At 46.6% G+C, this 17,897-nt stretch overlaps 1 protein-coding gene across 1 annotated transcript in view; it reads left to right on the plus strand.

Annotated features, from left to right (window-relative positions):
- The first annotated feature begins 529 nt into the window (after nucleotides 1–529).
- PARD3B (par-3 family cell polarity regulator beta) overlaps nucleotides 530–17,897 on the plus strand; it is a 994,526-nt gene continuing 977,158 nt past the window's right edge. The window contains exon 1 of the mRNA XM_038749054.1: nucleotides 530–685. Coding sequence (XP_038604982.1) covers nucleotides 566–685 — 120 coding nt within the window. The 5' untranslated portion in view covers nucleotides 530–565. The remainder of the gene's footprint in view (nucleotides 686–17,897) is intronic.

The raw sequence follows: 17,897 nt of genomic DNA on the forward strand, positions 1-17,897 counted from the left end.
TCTCTGTATGGTGCCAACTTGGACTTCCCAAGCGCTTAGTGCAGTGCTGTGCACACAGTAAGCGCTCAATAAATACGATTGAATGAATGAATAAAGACGATTGAATGAATGAATGTTTATTCTATTTATTTTATTTTGTTCATACGTTCGGTTTTGTCGTCCGTCTCCCCCTCCTAGCCTGTGAGCCCGCTGTCGGGTAGGGATGGTGCCGACTTGGACTTCCCAAGCGGTTAGTACAGCACACAGCAGGCGCTCACTAAGTACGACTGAATGAATGAAGGATCGGATGGATGGATGGATGGATGAATGAGTGGGGGCAGGGGCCCGCGCGGCCCCGCCCCCGCCGCTCCCCGGGCAACGGGCGCGTCCACTACGGCGGCGACGGGGGGGGGCGGACCGAACCACGGGGGCAGGCCGGGCGGGGGGGGACGGGGGCACGGACGGGCCCAGCGGGAGGGGGCGCCGGGCCGGGCCGAACCAAAGGGGCGCCCGCGGCGGGGGGGGGACCGGGCGGCCGGACGGACGCGCGGCCGGCCCCACCTGCTCCGGGCCCGCGGCCCCCGCCATGAAAGTGACCGTGTGCTTCGGCAGGACGGGCATCGTGGTGCCCTGCGACGAGGGGCAGCTCCCAGTCCGCCAGGTCACCCAGCGGGCGCTGCGCCGCTACCTCCGCACCAGGGACAAGGTGAGACGAGCCCCGCATCCCCCCCCCCCCCCCATCAGTCCCATCGCCCGCAGCCTGCACAGCATCACTCATTCATCCGGCCGTATTGATCGATTGAGCGCCGGCTGCCTGCACGCCATTCATTCATTCAGCCAGTCGTATTGATTGAGCGCCGACTGCCTGCACAGCACCATTCATTCATCCAGTAGCATTGACTGAGCGCCGGCTACGTGCACAGCATTCATTCATTCATCCAGTCGTATTGATTGAGCGCAGACTGCGTGCACAGCATTCATTCATTCATCCAGTCGTATTGATTGAGCGCAGACTGCGTGCACACCATTCATTCATTCATCCAGTCGTATTGACTGAGCGCCGACTGCGTGCGCACCATTCATTCATTCGTCCAGTCGTATTGATTGAGCACAGACTGCGTGCGCACCATTCATTCATTCACCCAGTCGTATTGATTGAGCGCCGACTGCCTGCGCAGCACCATTCATTCATCCAGTAGCATTTACTGAGCGCCGGCTGCGTGCACACCATTCATTCATTCACCCAGTCGTATTGATTGAGCGCAGACTGCGTGCGCACCATTCATTCATTCATCCAGTCGTATTGATTGAGCGCCGACTGCCTGCGCAGCACCATTCATTCATCCAGTAGCATTGACTGAGCGCCGGCTGCGTGCACAGCATTCATTCATTCATCCAGTCGTATTGATTGAGCGCCGGCTGCGTGCGCACCATTCATTCATTCATCCAGTCGTATTGATTGAGCGCCGACTGCCTGCACAGCACCATTCATTCATCCAGTAGCATTTCCTGAGCGCCGGCAGCGTGCACAGCATTCATTCATTCATCCAGTCGTATTGATTGAGCGCAGACTGCGTGCGCACCATTCATTCATTCATCCAGTCGTATTGATTGAGCGCCGACTGCCTGCACAGCACCATTCATTCATCCAGTAGCATTTACTGAGCGCCGGCTGCGTGCACACCATTCATTCATTCATCCAGTCGTATTGATTGAGCACAGACTGCGTGCACACCATTCATTCATTCACCCAGTCGTATTGATTGAGCGCCGACTGCCTGCGCAGCACCATTCATTCATCCAGTAGCATTGGCTGAGCGCCGGCTGCGTGCACAGCATTCATTCATTCATCCAGTCGTATTGATTGAGCGCCGGCTGCGTGCGCACCATTCATTCATTCATCCAGTCGTATTGATTGAGCACAGACTGCGTGCGCACCATTCATTCATTCATCCAGTCGTATTGATTGAGCGCCGACTGCCTGCGCACCATTCATTCATTCATCCAGTCGTATTGATTGAGCGCCGACTGCCTGCGCAGCACCATTCATTCATCCAGTAGCATTTACTGAGCGCCGGCTGCGTGCACAGCATTCATTCATTCATCCAGTCGTATGGATTGAGCACAGACTGTGTGCGCACCATTCATTCATTCATCCAGTCGTATTGATTGAGCGCCGACTGCCTGCACAGCACCATTCATTCATCCAGTCGTATTGATTGAGCGCCGACTGCGTGCGCACCATTCATTCATTCATCCAGTCGTATTTATTGAGCGCCGACTGCCTGCGCACCATTCATTCATTCACCCAGTCGTATTGATTGAGCGCCGACTGCCTGCGCAGCACCATTCATTCATCCAGTAGCATTTACTGAGCGCCGGCTGCGTGCACAGCATTCATCCAGTCGTATTTATTGAGCGCCGACTGCGTGCGCACCATTCATTCATTCATCCAGTCGTATTGATTGAGCGCAGACTGCATGCGCACCATTCATTCATTCACCCAGTCGTATTGATTGAGCGCCGACTGCCTGCACAGCACCATTCATTCATCCAGTAGCATTTACTGAGCGCCGGCTGCGTGCACACCATTCATTCATTCATCCAGTCGTATTGATTGAGCACAGACTGCATGCACACCATTCATTCATTCATCCAGTCGTATTGATTGAGCACCGACTGCCTGCACAGCACCATTCATTCATCCAGTAGCATTTACTGAGCGCCGGCTGCGTGCACAGCATTCATTCATTCATCCAGTCGTATTGATTGAGCGCAGACTGCGTGCGCACCATTCATTCATTCATCCAGTCGTATTGATTGAGCGCCGACTGCCTGCGCAGCACCATTCATTCATCCAGTAGCATTGACTGAGCGCCGGCTGCGTGCACACCATTCATTCATTCATCCAGTCGTATTGATTGAGCGCCGACTGCCTGCGCACCATTCATTCATTCACCCAGTCGTATTGATTGAGCGCCGACTGCCTGCGCAGCACCATTCATTCATCCAGTAGCATTTACTGAGCGCCGGCTGCATGCACAGCATTCATTCATTCATCCAGTCGTATTGATTGAGCGCAGACTGCGTGCGCACCATTCATTCATTCATCCAGTCGTATTGACTGAGCGCCGACTGCGTGCGCACCATTCATTCATTCATCCAGTCGTATTGATTGAGCGCCGACTGCCTGCACAGCACCATTCATTCATCCAGTAGCATTTACTGAGCGCCGGCTGCGTGCACAGCATTCATTCAATGATTCACTGAGCGCCGACTGCATGCGCACCATTCATTCATTCATCCAGTCGTATTAACTGAGCGCCCGCTGCCTGCACAGCACCATTCATTCATCCAGTCGTATTGATTGAGCACCGGCTGCCTGCACACCATTCATTCATTCGCCCAGTCCTATTGACTGAGCGCCGACTGCTTGCACACTATTCATTCATTCATCCAGTCGTATGCATTGAGCGCCGGCTATGTGCACACCATTCATTCATCCAGTCGTATGGATTGAGCGCCGACTGCCTACACGGCATTCATTCAGTGGTATTTACTGAACGCCGGCTGCGTGCACACCATTCACTCATTCATCCAGTAGCATTTACTGAGCGCTGGCTGCGTGCACAGCATTCATTCATTCATCCAGTCGTATTGATTGAGCACAGACTGCGTGCACACCATTCATTCATTCACCCAGTCGTATTGATTGAGCACAGACTGCGTGCACACCATTCATTCATTCATCCAGTTGTATTGACTGAGCGCCGACTGCGTGCGCACCATTCATTCATTCATCCAGTCGTATTGACTGAGCGCCGACTGCGTGCGCACCATTCATTCATTCATCCAGTCGTATTGATTGAGCGCCGACTGCCTGCACAGCACCATTCATTCATCCAGTAGCATTTACTGAGCGCCGGCTGCGTGCACACCATTCATTCATTCACCCAGTCGTATTGATTGAGCATTTACTGCTTGCACAGCATTCATTCATTAAGTGGTATTTACTGAGCGCCGGCTTCATGCACACCATTCATTCATTCATCCAGTCGTATTTATTGAGCGCCGGCTGCGTGCACGGCATTCATTCAGTGGTATTTACTGAGCGTGCACACCATTCATTCATTCATCCGGTCGTATTGATTGAGCGCTGACTGCTTGCACAGCATTCATTCATCCAGTCATATTGATTGAGCACAGACTGCGTGCACACCATTCATTCATTCATCCAGTCGTATTGACTGAGCACCCACTGCCTGCACAGCACCATTCATTCATCCAGTCGTATTGATTGAGCGCCGGCTGCCTGCACACCATTCATTCATTCATCCAGTCGTATTATTTATTGAGCACCGGCTGCCTGCACACCATTCATTCATTCATTCATTCATTCATCCAGTTGTATTGATTGAGCGCCGACTGCTTGCACAGCATTCATTCATTCAGTGGTATTTACTGAGCGCCAGCTGCGTGCACACCATTCATTCATTCATCCAGTCGTATTGATTGAGCGCCCACTGCGTGCACAGCATTCATTCAGTGGTATTTACTGAGCGCCAACAGTGTGCACAGCATTCGTTCATCCAGTCGTATGTATTGAGCGCCAGCTGCGTCTACAGCATTCATTCAGTGGTATTCACTGAGCGCCGACTGCGTGCACACCATTCATTCATCCAGTCGTATTTATTGAGCGCCGACTATGTGCACAGCATTCATTCGTCCAGTTGTATTTATTGAGCGCCGACTGCGTGCACAGCATTCATTCATCCAGTCGTATTTATTGAGCGCCGACTGCGTGTACACCATTCATTCTACCCTCTCTGTCCTATTCTTCTCTATCCTATCTCTATCCTTCTATCTCTATGGACAAGCAGTACGGCTTAATGGAAAGAGCCCGGGCTTCGGAGTCAGAGGTCACGGGTTCAAATCGCAGCTCCACCAACTGTCAGCTGTGTGACTTTGGGCAGGTCACTTCACTTCTCTATGCCTCAGTTCCCTCATCTGTAAAATGGGGATGAAGACTGTGAGCCCCCCGTGGGACAACCTGATCACCTTGTAACCTACGCAGCGCTTAGAACAGTGCTTTGCACATAGTAAGCACTTAATAAGTTCCATCATTATTATTTTTATTATTACTGAGCACTGAATGCGTGCACACCATTCATTCACCCAGTCGTATTGATTGAGCGTCGACTGCGTGCACACCATTCATTCACCCAGTCGTATTGATTGAGCGCTGACTGCGTGCACACCATTCAATCCAGTCATATTTATTGAGCGCCAGCTGCATGCACAGCATTCATTCAGTGGTATTTACTGAGCGCTGACTGCGTGCACACCATTCATTCATTCATCCAGTCATATTGATTGAGCGCCGACTGCATGCACACCATTCATTCATCCAGTCGTATTTATTGAGCGCCGACTGCGTGCACACCATTCATTCATCCAGTCGTATTGATTGAGCGCCGACTGCGTGCACACCATTCAGTCATTCATTCATCCAGTCGTATTTATTGAGCGCCGACTGCGTGCACACCATTCATTCATTCATCCAGTCGTATTGATTGAGCGCCTACTGTGTGTACAGCGTTCATTCAGTTGTATATATTGAGCGTTGATTGCGTGCACAGCATTCATTCATTCTATCATATTGAGCGCCGATTGCGTGCACAGCATTCATTCATTCATTCAGTTGTATTGAGCGCCGACTGCATACACAGCATTCATTCATTCAGTTGTATTGAGCGCCGACTGTGTGCACGGCATTCATTCATTCAGTTGTATTTATTGAGCGTTGAATGCGTGCACAGCATTCATTCATTCAGTAGTATTTATTGAGCATTGTGTGTACAGCATTCATTAATTCATTGTCAGTCATATTTATTAAGCGCTTACTGTGTGCAGAGCATTGGACTAAGCACTTGGGAAGTAGAAGTCGGCAACACATAGAGACGGTCCCTACCCAACAACGGGCTCACAGGCTCAGCGGGTTGCCACTACCTTGGGCAGTGGCTAATAATAATAATGATGACATTTATAAAGTGCTTAACACCGTGCAAAGCACTGTTCCAAGCGCAGGGGCCGTTACAAGGTGATCAGGCTGTCCCACAGGGGGCTCCCAGTCTTTGTCCCCATTTTACGGATGAGATAACTGAGGCACGGAGAAGCTAAATGACTTTCCCAGAGTCACACAGCCGACAGTTGGCGGAGCTGAGATTTGAACCCATGACCTCTGACTCCAAAGCCCTTGCTCTTTCCATTGTACCACGCTGCTTCTCTGTAGTAAGCGCTGGGGTGGATGCAAAGAAATCGGGTTGGACACAGTCCCTCCCACTCTCAATCCCCATTTGTCAGATGAGGTCACTGAGGCCCAGTGAAGTGACTTGCCCAAGGTCATACAGCAGGCAAGTGGCGGAGTGGGGATTAGACCCCTCGAACCCACTGTTGGGTAGGGACTGTCTCTATATGTTGCCAACTTGTACTTCCCAAGCGCTTAGTACAGTGCTCTGCACACAGTAAGCGCTCAATAAATACGATTGATGATGATGATGACCTTCTAACCCCGGAATGCCATGCTGCTTCTCCATGTTGGGGGTGGTAGGTACACAGAGAAGCGGTGTGGTGTACTGGATGATAATAATAATAATAATGATGGTATTTAAGTGCTTACTATGTGCTAAGCACTGTTCTAAGTGCTGGGGTATATACAAAGTAATCACATTGTCTCTTGCGGGGCTCACAGACTTCACCCCATTTTACAGATGAGGAAACGAGTACAGAAAAGTCAAGTGTCTTGTCCAAAGTCACACAGCTGATAAATCAATCAATCAATCATATTTATTGAGCACCTACTGTGTGCAGAGCACTGTACTAAGCGCTTGGGAAGTACCAGTTGGCAACATATAGAGACAGTCCCTACCCAACAGTGGGCTCACAGTCTAGAAGGGGGAGACAGAGAACAAAACCAAACATATTAACAAAATAAAATAAATAGAATAGATATGTTCAAGTAAAATAAATAAATAAATAGGGTAATAAATATGTACAAACATATATACACATAAATGGCAGAGCTGGGATTAGAACCCATGACCTTTGACTCCCAAGCCATGCTCTTTACACTAACCCATGCTGCTTCTCACAGATAGAGCATGAGTCTGGAAGTCAGAAGGATCTGGGTTCGAATAGCAGCCCTCCCTCTCTTCTGCTGTACGACCTTGGGCAGGTCATTTCACTTCTCCATGCCTCAGTTACCTCATCTGTAAAATAGGGATGAGGCCTCTGAGCCCTGGGCGGGACGTGGCTGTGTCCAACCTGATTTGCTTCTATCCACCCCAGTGCTTAGTACAGAGCCTGGCGATAGTGCTTAATCAATCAATCAATCATATTTATTGAGCGCTTACTGTGTGCAGAGCACTGTACTAAGCGCTGGGGAAGTACAAGTCGGCAACACATAGAGACAGTCCCTACCCAACAACGGGCTCACAGTCTAGAAGGGGGAGACAGACAACAAAACCAAACATACCAACAAAATAAAATAAATAGAATAGATATGTACAAGTAAGATAAATAAATAAATAGAGTAATAAATATGTACAAACATATATACGTATATACTGGTAGCATTAAACATATAACAGATAGCATTAAAAAAATAGATCAACTTGAGAAGAATTGATGTTTGCCATCATCCTTTTCACCCTCCCTCCTCTCTGACCTTGGCTTCTTGGAGCTGGGAGGAGATCAGGCTGGTGGCACCATTTCCCAACCAAGTGGTATTTGTTAAGCGCTTACTACATGCCAGGCACTGTACTAAGCACTGGGTGGATACAAGCAAATTGGGTTGAACACAGTCCCCGTCCCATGTGGGGCTCAAGTCTCCATCCCCATTTTACAGCTGAGGTTACCGAGGCACAGAGAAGTGAAGTGACTCACCCCAGGTCACACAGCAGTCAGGCGGTGGAGGTGAGATTAGAACCCATGGCCTTCTGACACGCAGGCCCGTGCTCTATCCACTGTGCCTAGACAACCTTGAGAAGCAGCGTGGCTCAGTGGAAAGATCACGGGCTTTGGAGTCAGAGGTCATCGGATCAAATCCTGGCGCCGCCGATTGTCAGCTGTGTGACTGTGGGCAAGTCACTTAACTTCTCTGTGCCTCAGTTACCTCATTTGTAAAATGGGGATTAAGACTGTGAGCCCCCCGTGGGACAATCTGATCACCTAGTAACCTCCCCAGCGCTTAGAACAGTGCTTTGAACATAGTAAGCGCTTAATAAATGCCATTATTATCATCAATCGTATTTATTGAGTGCTTACTGTGTGCACAGCACTGTACTAAGCGCTTGGGAAGTACAAGTTGGCAACATATAGAGACAGTCCCTACCCAACAGTGGGCTCACAGTCTAAAAGGGGGCTCACAGTCTAAATAATAAATAAATAATCTAAATAATAATAAAAATTATTATTATTATTATTAACCAGCCCCTTCCTCAGCTGGCTGTCAGCACCTGGCAGAGTGTGGGGTTGCTTAACTGCCCTCCTGCCTTGATGTGAGAGAAAGTGCTCAAACTAATGAAGGCATCACGTGGGGGATTTCTTATTTAAGGTAACATGCCAAACTAGTTTCAAGTAGTTAGAATAGACATGTACTTAGACTGCGCTCCAATAACTGTGTACGAGCTGATCAACTTATATCTACCCTAGGGCTTAGAACAGAATTCGACACCCAGTAAGTACTTAAAAAATACCGTAAAAATCAAAGTGTTTTTTTTTTTAAAAGACTAAAGCTAAATTTCAGAATAGAACTTACTAAGTGTTGGCCTGCCAGGGGTGGCCGAGCCCCAGGAATGAGGAACCTCAAATCAAAAACACAATGTGGCCAAGAGCAACAGATTGGAAACATTTCCTTCAACTGGAAGGGCAAGCAGTCACTCCTGATCTGTTGGGGTGGGGAACAGGGTGAGCTCTGATAGTGAACAAGGGGTGGGGCGGGTGCTTGCTCTTTTCTTTTCTCTTGTCCCTGTCCCCCATCCCGTGTCCTTTCTCCCATGCCCTTCTAGACTGTGAGCCCGCTGTTGGGTAGGGACCGTCTCTAGATGTTGCCAACTTGTACTTCCCAAGCGCTTAGTACAGTGCTGTGCACACAGTAAGCACTCAATAAATATGACTGAATGAGTGAATGCCGCCAGAAGGCCTGGATCCCTGTCACTCTACGCGGGACCACCATTACTGTGAAGTGCTCTGCACGCAGTAAGCGCTCAATAAACACGATTGAATGAATGAATGAAGTGAAATGAGCTAATAAAGCGTGTGTGTGCAAACCACAAAGTGAGCGAAGAGCTGCTGGTGGCTAGGCCACCGTTGGCCTAGGTTCATTAGTGATTGGGCTTGCTTAAAGAGTCCTTATGACTTAAACTTCCCTTTTTCCAACTTGTACTTCCCAAGCGCTTAGTACAGTGCTCTGCATACAGTAAGTGCTCAATAAATGCGATTGAATGAATGAGTGAATGACTTCACCTGCACAGCCTATCCCTTCGTACCTTATTAAAACACTTGCCCCCTCCCTTCTTCCTTCCCTAATCACCATCTTCAACTGTTCCCTCTCCGATGGCTGCTTCCTCACTGCTTTCAAACACCCCCTAAAAAAAAACCTCCTTCACCCACAGCTCCCTTCAGTTATCACCATTTTCCCCTCTTAGCATTCCTCTCCAAACTTCTTGAGCGAGTTTTCTGCACCAATGTCTCAAATTCTTCTCCTCCAGTTCTCACCCTGACCCTCTCTAGTCTGGCTTCCAACCCCTTCACTCCACAGAAACGTATTTATTGCTCTATTTGTTTATTTATTTTACTTGTACATATCCTATTTATTTTATTTTGTTAATATGTTTTGTTTTGTTCTCTGTCTCCCCCTTCTAGACTGTGAGCCCACTGTTGGGTAGGGACCGTCTCTATATGTTGCCAACTTGTACTTCCCAAGCGCTTAGTACAGTGCTCTGCACACAGTAAGTGCTCAATAAATACGATTGAATGAATGAATGAATGATGCCCTTCTTGCCAGATTCATTTGTTCAATGACATTTATTGAGCGCTTACTGTGTGCAGAGCACTATACTAAGCGCTTGGGAAGTACAAATCGGCAACAGATAGCGACGGTCCCTACCCAACAACTGGCTCACAGTCTAGAATGTGCCAACTTGTACTTCCCAAGCGCTTACTACAGTGCTCTGCACACAGTAAGTGCTCAATAAATACGATTGATGATGATGATGATGATAGAATGGGGAGACAGGAAACAAAACAAAACAAGTAGACAGGAGTCAATACTATAAGAATTAATAGAATTATAGCTATATACACATTAATAAAACAAATAGAGTAATACATATGTACAAATATACACAAGTGCTGTGAGGAGGGGAAGGGGGGGTGATGGGGAGGAGGAGGAGAGGGAAAGGGGGGGCTCAGTTGGGAAGGCCTCTTGGAGGAGATGAACTTTCAGTAGGGCTTTGAAGGGAGGAAGAGAGCTAGTTTGACAGATGTATGGAGGGAGGGCATTCCAGGCCGAGGTAGGACATGGGCTAGGTGTCGAAGGCGGGACAGGTGAGAATGAGGCAAAGTGAGGAGGTTAGCGGCAGAGGAGCGGAGTGTGTGGGCTGGGCTGTAGGAGGAGAGAAGGGAGGTGAGGTAGGAGGGGGTGAGGTGATGGAGAGCTTTGAAACCGAGAGTGAGGAGTTTTTGCTTCATTGGAAGGTTGATGGGCAACCACTGGAGGTTTTTGAGGAGGGGGGGTGACATGACCAGAGCGTTTCTGTAGAAAGATAATCCAGGCAGCAGGGTGAAGTATAGACTGAAGCGGGGAGAGATAGGAGGATGGGAGATCAGAAAGGAGGCTGATGCAGTAATCCAGTCGGGATAGAAGACATGAGACATTGAACCAGCGAGGTAGCGGTTTGGATGGAGAGGAAAGGATGGATCTTGGCGATGCTGTGGAGGTGAGACCGGCAGTTTTTGGTGACGGATTGGATGTGTGAGGTGAATGAGAGGGCGGAGTTGAGGATGACGCCAAGGTTGTGGGCTTGTGAGATGGGAAAGATGGTAGTGCTGTCCGCAGAGTCGGGAAAGTCAGGGAGAGGACAAGGTTTGGGAGGGAAGATAAGGAGCTCAGTCTTGGGCCTCTTCTCCATCCTAATCCTTCTTGACCTCTCAGCTGCCTTTGACACTGTAGTCCATCCCCTTCTCCTTGAAACATTATCCACTCTTGGCTTTGCTGACACTGTCCCCTCCTGCTTCTCCTCCCATCTCTCTGGCTGCTCATTCTCAGTCTCTTTCATGGGCTCCTCCTCTGCCTCCTACCCCCTAACTAGGGTGGGGTGGGTGGTCCCTCAAAGTTCAGTTGTGGGTTTCCTGCTATTCTCCATCTAAACCCACTCTCTGGGAGAACTCTTTTACTCACACGGCTTCAACTGTCTCCTCTTTGCAGATGATTCTCAAACCTACATCTCCAGCCCTGATCTCTCCTTTTCTGCAGTCTTGCGTTGCCTTCTGCCTTCAAGACGTTTCTACTTGGATGTCCTGCCATCACCTCAAACCTAACGTATCCAAAACAGAACGTCGTATCTTCCCACCCAAATCCTATCCTTCCCCTGAGTTTCTCATCACAGGAGACAACCACCACTATCCTTCCTGTCCCACAAGCTCGTAACCTTGGCATTATCCTTGACTCCTCTCTGTCTCATTCATCCTACGTATTCAGTCCATCACTAAAGCCTGTCCGTTCCACCTTCACAGCATCGCTAAAATCCACCCTTTCCTCTCCATCCAAACATCTACCCTGTTAATCCAAGCATTTATCCTATCCCGCCTTGATTAGTCCATCAGCCTCCTTGCTGACCTCCCTGCCTCTTGTCTCTCTGCACTCCAGTCCATACTTCACTCTGCTGCCTGGATCGCTTTTCTATAAAAATGTTCAGTCCATATTTCCCTACTTCTCAAAAGCCTCCACTGGTTGCTCATCCACCTCCGCATCAAACTCCTCACCATCGGCTTTAAAGTACTCAATCCCCTATTAAATAAAAATTCAGGACCAGAAGATATTCAGTGTCACAGCCAGACAGGAGGTGGACTAGCTGAAAACCAGGCTCTCTGATGTCAGATTGAACATTGATCTCCCCATTCCTGCCCTCAAGGAACTTCCACAGTAATGACAGAGATAAGCAGATTCAGATATTCAGATGTGTGTGTGTGTCTGTGTGTATATATATGTGTGTGTGAGTGTGTATGTAGAGAATAGGCAGAACTGGTAAACTCAGCAATTAAATTATTTAGTTACAAATAAGTGGCAGGTGTATGCCATGGTGGCTAGTGGGTGGCAGAGCCAGAAAGCTGAGGGCTAAAATAGAAAAAAATGCTGGCATATCATTCATTCATTCAATTGTATTTATTGAGCGCTTACTGTGTGCAGAGCACTATACTAAGCGCTTGGAAAGTACAATTCAGCAATAGAGAGAGACAATCCCTGCCCACACCGGGCTTCATTTCTTATAATGCTCTCACTTTGTGACAGTGCTGTGGTTTTGTGATGCCTACGTTCTGGCTGCTGGGTGTACATGACCGCTGCACACCTTGCCCTGCCCCTGTGTACACAGTCACTGTGGTTTGGACTGCAGTTAACTTCACAAATAACTACAGTGTTACATGATCTTATAACATGTTTCCCAAGCTACTGTTGCTAGTTTAGAGAAAAAAACTTAGTACGGCAGCAGAGTGCACTTTACTAAGTTCAGGTGCAACATTCACCCACTAGAGTTTAAGCTTGACAGTCAAATTAGGAGAGCTGAATGATCTCAACTCAGATGACTGCCAAATCACTGAATGCAAAGCTCTGAGCATTTATGTTTTGGTTTTTTTTTTGAATGTGTGCCTGTGTTAATATGTTACTTTTGGGCATGTATTGACATTACAATTTGATCATCTAAGTTATTGTTTATGTTTTATCATATTCAAAGTATGTCTTTATTGCTCTATTCAAGGTTTTGGATCTTGGAACATATTGGTACACTTTATTTCCTTACTACTCTAATTGCATGGAATAAATTGTAAGCCTCCAACCAGAGTTTTTTCAAAATACAGTATTTTTGAATCCTATCATACGTGGGCATTGCACTTAGTTTTTCTGAAAGCCAGGGGTTACTTTTTTGATGACTCTCATCTTAAGGAAAACTTGCAGGAGTGTACGCTTGTCTTAACCCTCCTCCCTTACCTCACTAATCACCTACTACAATCCAAAACACACTCTTGGTTACTGTAGCGCCAGTCTACTCCCTGTACCTCGATCTCACAACCAACCCCTTTGCCCACGTCCTCCCTCTGGCTCGGAGCTCCCTCCCGCTTCACATCCAACAGAGCACTCCTCTTCTGTTTTCAAAGCTGTACTAAAATCATCTCTCTTTCATGAGGCCTTCCATGACTTGATCCGCCCCTCTGACTTTCCTGTGTACTTAGGTCTGTATCCCTTTAGCACCTCAATACCCGCCCCAGGACACTTAGGTTCAAATTCTTATATGCTGCCCTTGTCCCTTTGTGTAATTTATTTTAATGTATATCTCTCCCCTTAGATATTAAGCTTCTTGCGGTCAGGCATCATATCTACCGACTTGTATTGTTCTCTCCCAAGCGCTCAGTAGAGTGTCCTACATACAGTAAATGCTCAATACATACCACTGATTAACCAGTAGTTTGGGCATACTTTCTTCCAACTTCTGATCACATTCTATCCAGATAGGCAAATGCAGTTTGAAGTAACATACCCTAGAAGAAAGAGCATGGGCCTGGGTGACAGAGGATCTAGTTTCTAATCCTGGCTCTGCCACTTCAATCAGTCATATTTATTAATGATAAATAATAATGGTATTTGTTAAGCACTTACTATATGCCAGGCATTATGGAGCACTTACTCTGTCCAGACAACTGTACTGAGGGTTTGGGAGATCAGCAACATTGCCTAGTGGATAGAGCACTGGGTTCTAATCCTGACTCTGCCACTTATCTGCTGGGTGACCATGGGCAAGTCACTTAACTTCTGTATGCCTCAGGTACCTCATCTGTATAATGGGGATTAAGACTGTGAGCCCCGTGTGGGACAGGGACTGTGTCCAACCTGATTAGGTTAAATCCACCCTAGTGCTTAGTACAGTGTCTGGCACATAGTGAGTGCTTAACAAATGCCACAATTATTATTATGTTGATGATTATTGTTATTGTTATCACAGTGTAACGGAGTGGGTAGATATGCTCCCTGCCCACAAAGAGCACTTGTTATATGACCATAGGTCTCTGTGCCTCAGTTTCCTCATCTGTAAAATAGTGATAATACCTGCCTGTTCTCCCTCAGACTGTGAGCCCCATGTTGGACAGGGAATAATAATGATGGCATTTATTAAGCACTTATTGTGTGCAAAGTACTGTTCTAAATGCTGGGGAGGTTACAAGGTGATCAGGTTGTCCCATGGGGAATGTATCTGACTTGATGATCTTGTTTCTACGTAAACACTTCGTACAGTACTTTGGCACATAGTAAGCATTTAACAAATTCTGTTCTCATTATTAACACTAATTTCCTAACCATGTTCTATTCAAAGTGCATAGTGAAAAATATGTTATGGAGTAAGTGAGTGAATCACTAGCTGTATTTTTTTGGAGGTTGTGTTCTTGCAAAACCTGCCAAGGAAAACTTTCTTTAGTACCCACCTGTTCGATGCTGCTCACATGACTTTACTGACCTAGTGGCTCCCTGAATCCAAATAGGCTTTGGTTTTTGGACCAAAATGATCTACTTCTGTGATACCATGCTAGCCATGTGAAAATGCACATTATGGCAGAACTGAGGATATTCAGATCTCTTTTCTGGAGGTATGTGCTGTTTATAAATAGGGGAGTTGCAGGCATATACTGTGAGCCCACTGATGGATAGAGACCGTCTCTATATGTTGCGAACTTGTACTTCCCAAGGACTTAGTACAGTGCTCTGCGCACAGTAAGTGCTCAATAAATACGATTGAATGAATATACGTGGTGTTCAATAAATGTCAACCAAGAAAGCCAGCTCAATTTCAGAGTGTTTTTTTTTTGAGCTTCCCTCCCAGAGTGTTTTCTATCTTATTTCTGAAATGAGCATTAGAGAGGAATTTTGTTATATTGCCCCTCCATCTCTCAGCCAAATTTGCACCTGGAAGTTCATAAGTCTAATTCAGGGCCCTTATTAGGAAAAATGAAAGCAGTGGTGTGTGCTTTTATATTTTTATTTCTTCATACAGCATAGATACAATCCCACTAAAACGATTTCTGAATCTATTATCTTGATGAAGGGCTTGAAATACACAAGGAGAGAATTCAGCAATGGTACTTAGTTGATTGTATGGAGACGCTGAATACTGGTACGATAGAAGTGAATGGAGTGATTTACTTTTATTCTACTTTGTTGTGGTATGGGATTTGAACTCAGGAAACTTCGAAAGATAGATTACTGATACATAAAGCAAATGGTATTGAATATTTTGGGTAGATGTTGAATTCATTTTCATATGTAATGTGCATAATATACAAGAAAAGCTCTAAAACCTTTCCGTATTTAAAAGATTGTAAGGAATTTGGGCCATGGAGCTATAATTTACCATTTCAGCACAAAACAATGTAAATTGATTGATCAGTTTTATAATAGTTGCATGTCATTAACTTTTTGTGCTTTACCAACTACTGAGGTTTGACATTTAAAGGTCACCTGGAGGTTATAAAATCCTGTTTTTCAGACTCTTAAATCTCAGCTTTGACATCGATTTTTCTTTCGTAAATCTATTCGTTTTAATTTTCGTGTAAATGGTCTTTTGGTAAATATGGGCCCTTTATTTAACACACACAGGCATACCCCTGTATTCTTATGTAATCTATCCCTTGAAAATGTCGGTGCATCGTGAACTGAATGAACTGTAGCACTGTGGGATGTGTTCTCCCATAGACTGATATAATTGGTTGATTTTCCTTTTGCTGACATGGTGATTGAGTCCGACAGGCTAATTAAAAAGAACAGTGGAGGTTCTCCCACCACCCTTCTCTTCTCTTCTCCGATCCTTATTGCGGAGGACTTCTCTGACCCCATTCCCCTTATGGCACGCAGCATGGCGTAGTGGATAGAGCACCAGCCTGAGAGTCAGAAGGTTGTGGGTTCCAATCCCGGCCCCACCACTTGTCTACTCTGTGACCTTGGGCAAGTCGCTTCACTTCATCATCATCATCATCAATCGTATTTATTGAGCGCTTACTATGTGCAGAGCACTGTACTAAGCGCTTGGGAAGTACAAATTGGCAACATATAGAGACAGTCCCTACCCAACAGTGGGCTCACAGTCTAACTTGTCTGGGCCTCTTCTGTATAATGGAGATAGAGACCATGAGCCTCTTGTGGGACAGGGACTTTGTCAACCCAATTTGCTTGTATCCCCACCGCAACACTTAGTATAGTGCCTGGCACATAGTAAGCACTTAACAAATATCACAATTATTAGCGCATCCCTCTCTCCCCAGCTCCTCTCACTTTGCTCCCGGGGTCCCCATCAGAAGGGTCGGACACCTGAGTCCCACGCCTCAAGCTGTTGTGGGCGTGACTGCTTTGTCACTCTCTCTTGGCTCCGATTTCCCGCACTGGTCTGGGTTCCGCTGACTCCCTGCTTCAAACTCCAGTCTTGTAGAGCAGCCCCCGGCATCTCATCCCTCGTTTATCTCCTCTTCCTCCCCACCTGAGGCAGCAGGGATAAACTGGAACCACCACACATGCTTGCTACAGACTGACAGGCTGGGAGTGAGATGAGTGCATCGTCAATAAAGCACATCTTTTTAAATTTTTTTTTCCAAAAGAGAGATTGGGGTGAGGCAGTTGTGGGAGATTCTGAGTTTAGGGGTCAGGATGGAGAGGAAAATGGCTCTAGTGGGGAGTTCTTTGTGGGCAGGGAACATGTCTGCCAACTCTGTAGCATACTCTCCCAAGTGTTTAGGACAGTACTTTTGTACCCAGTAAGCCCTCAATCAATCAATCAATCAATTGTATTTATTGAGCACTTACTGTGTGCAGAGCACTGTACTAAGCGCTTGGGAAGTACAAGTTGGCAACATATAGAGACAGTCCCTACCCAACAGTGGGCTCACAGTCTAGAAGGGGGAGACAGAGAACAAAACCAAACATACTAACAAAAGAAAATAAATAGAATAGATATGTACAAGTAAAATAAATAAATAGAGTAATAAATATGTACAAACATATATACATTTATACAGGTGCTGTGGGGAAGGGAAGGAGGTAAGATGAGGGGGATGGAAAGGGGGATGAGGGGGAGAGGAAGGAAGGGGCTCAGTCTGGGAAGGCCTCCTGGAGGAGGTGAGCTCTCAGTAGGGCTTTGAAGGGAGGAAGAGAGCTAGCTTGGCGGATGGGCAGAGGGAGGGCATTCCAGTAAATATGATTGATTGAACTAAGTGGTTGTGTCCATATGAGGAAGGGGTGGAAAGGAAATTGATTTTTTGGCAGTGATTGGATGTAGTATAAGTATGTGTTTGGGGATTTTTAATAAGTTTACGTACTTGGTAAAGTTCTATGGAATAAGCAAGCTTTACATCGTGTTTTCAGTTTAGATATTTTTATATAGTTTAGGTAATGTCCAAAGCATCGCAGGCCATGAAGAGTAACGGGAAGTAAGAGCTCCTTGTGGGCAGGGAATGTGTCTATCAACTGTGTTATATTGTATTTTCCCAAGTGCTTAAAGCAGTGCTCTGCAGACAGTAAGCACTCAAAGAATAGGATTGATTGATAAGAGGAAAAACTAGTAAAAGGTGGGGCCTTAGCTTTCATAATCAAGTTATAGAAAAAC

This window comes from Tachyglossus aculeatus, chromosome 7 (genome assembly GCF_015852505.1).
Source record: "Tachyglossus aculeatus isolate mTacAcu1 chromosome 7, mTacAcu1.pri, whole genome shotgun sequence".
Lineage (NCBI taxonomy): Eukaryota > Metazoa > Chordata > Mammalia > Monotremata > Tachyglossidae > Tachyglossus > Tachyglossus aculeatus.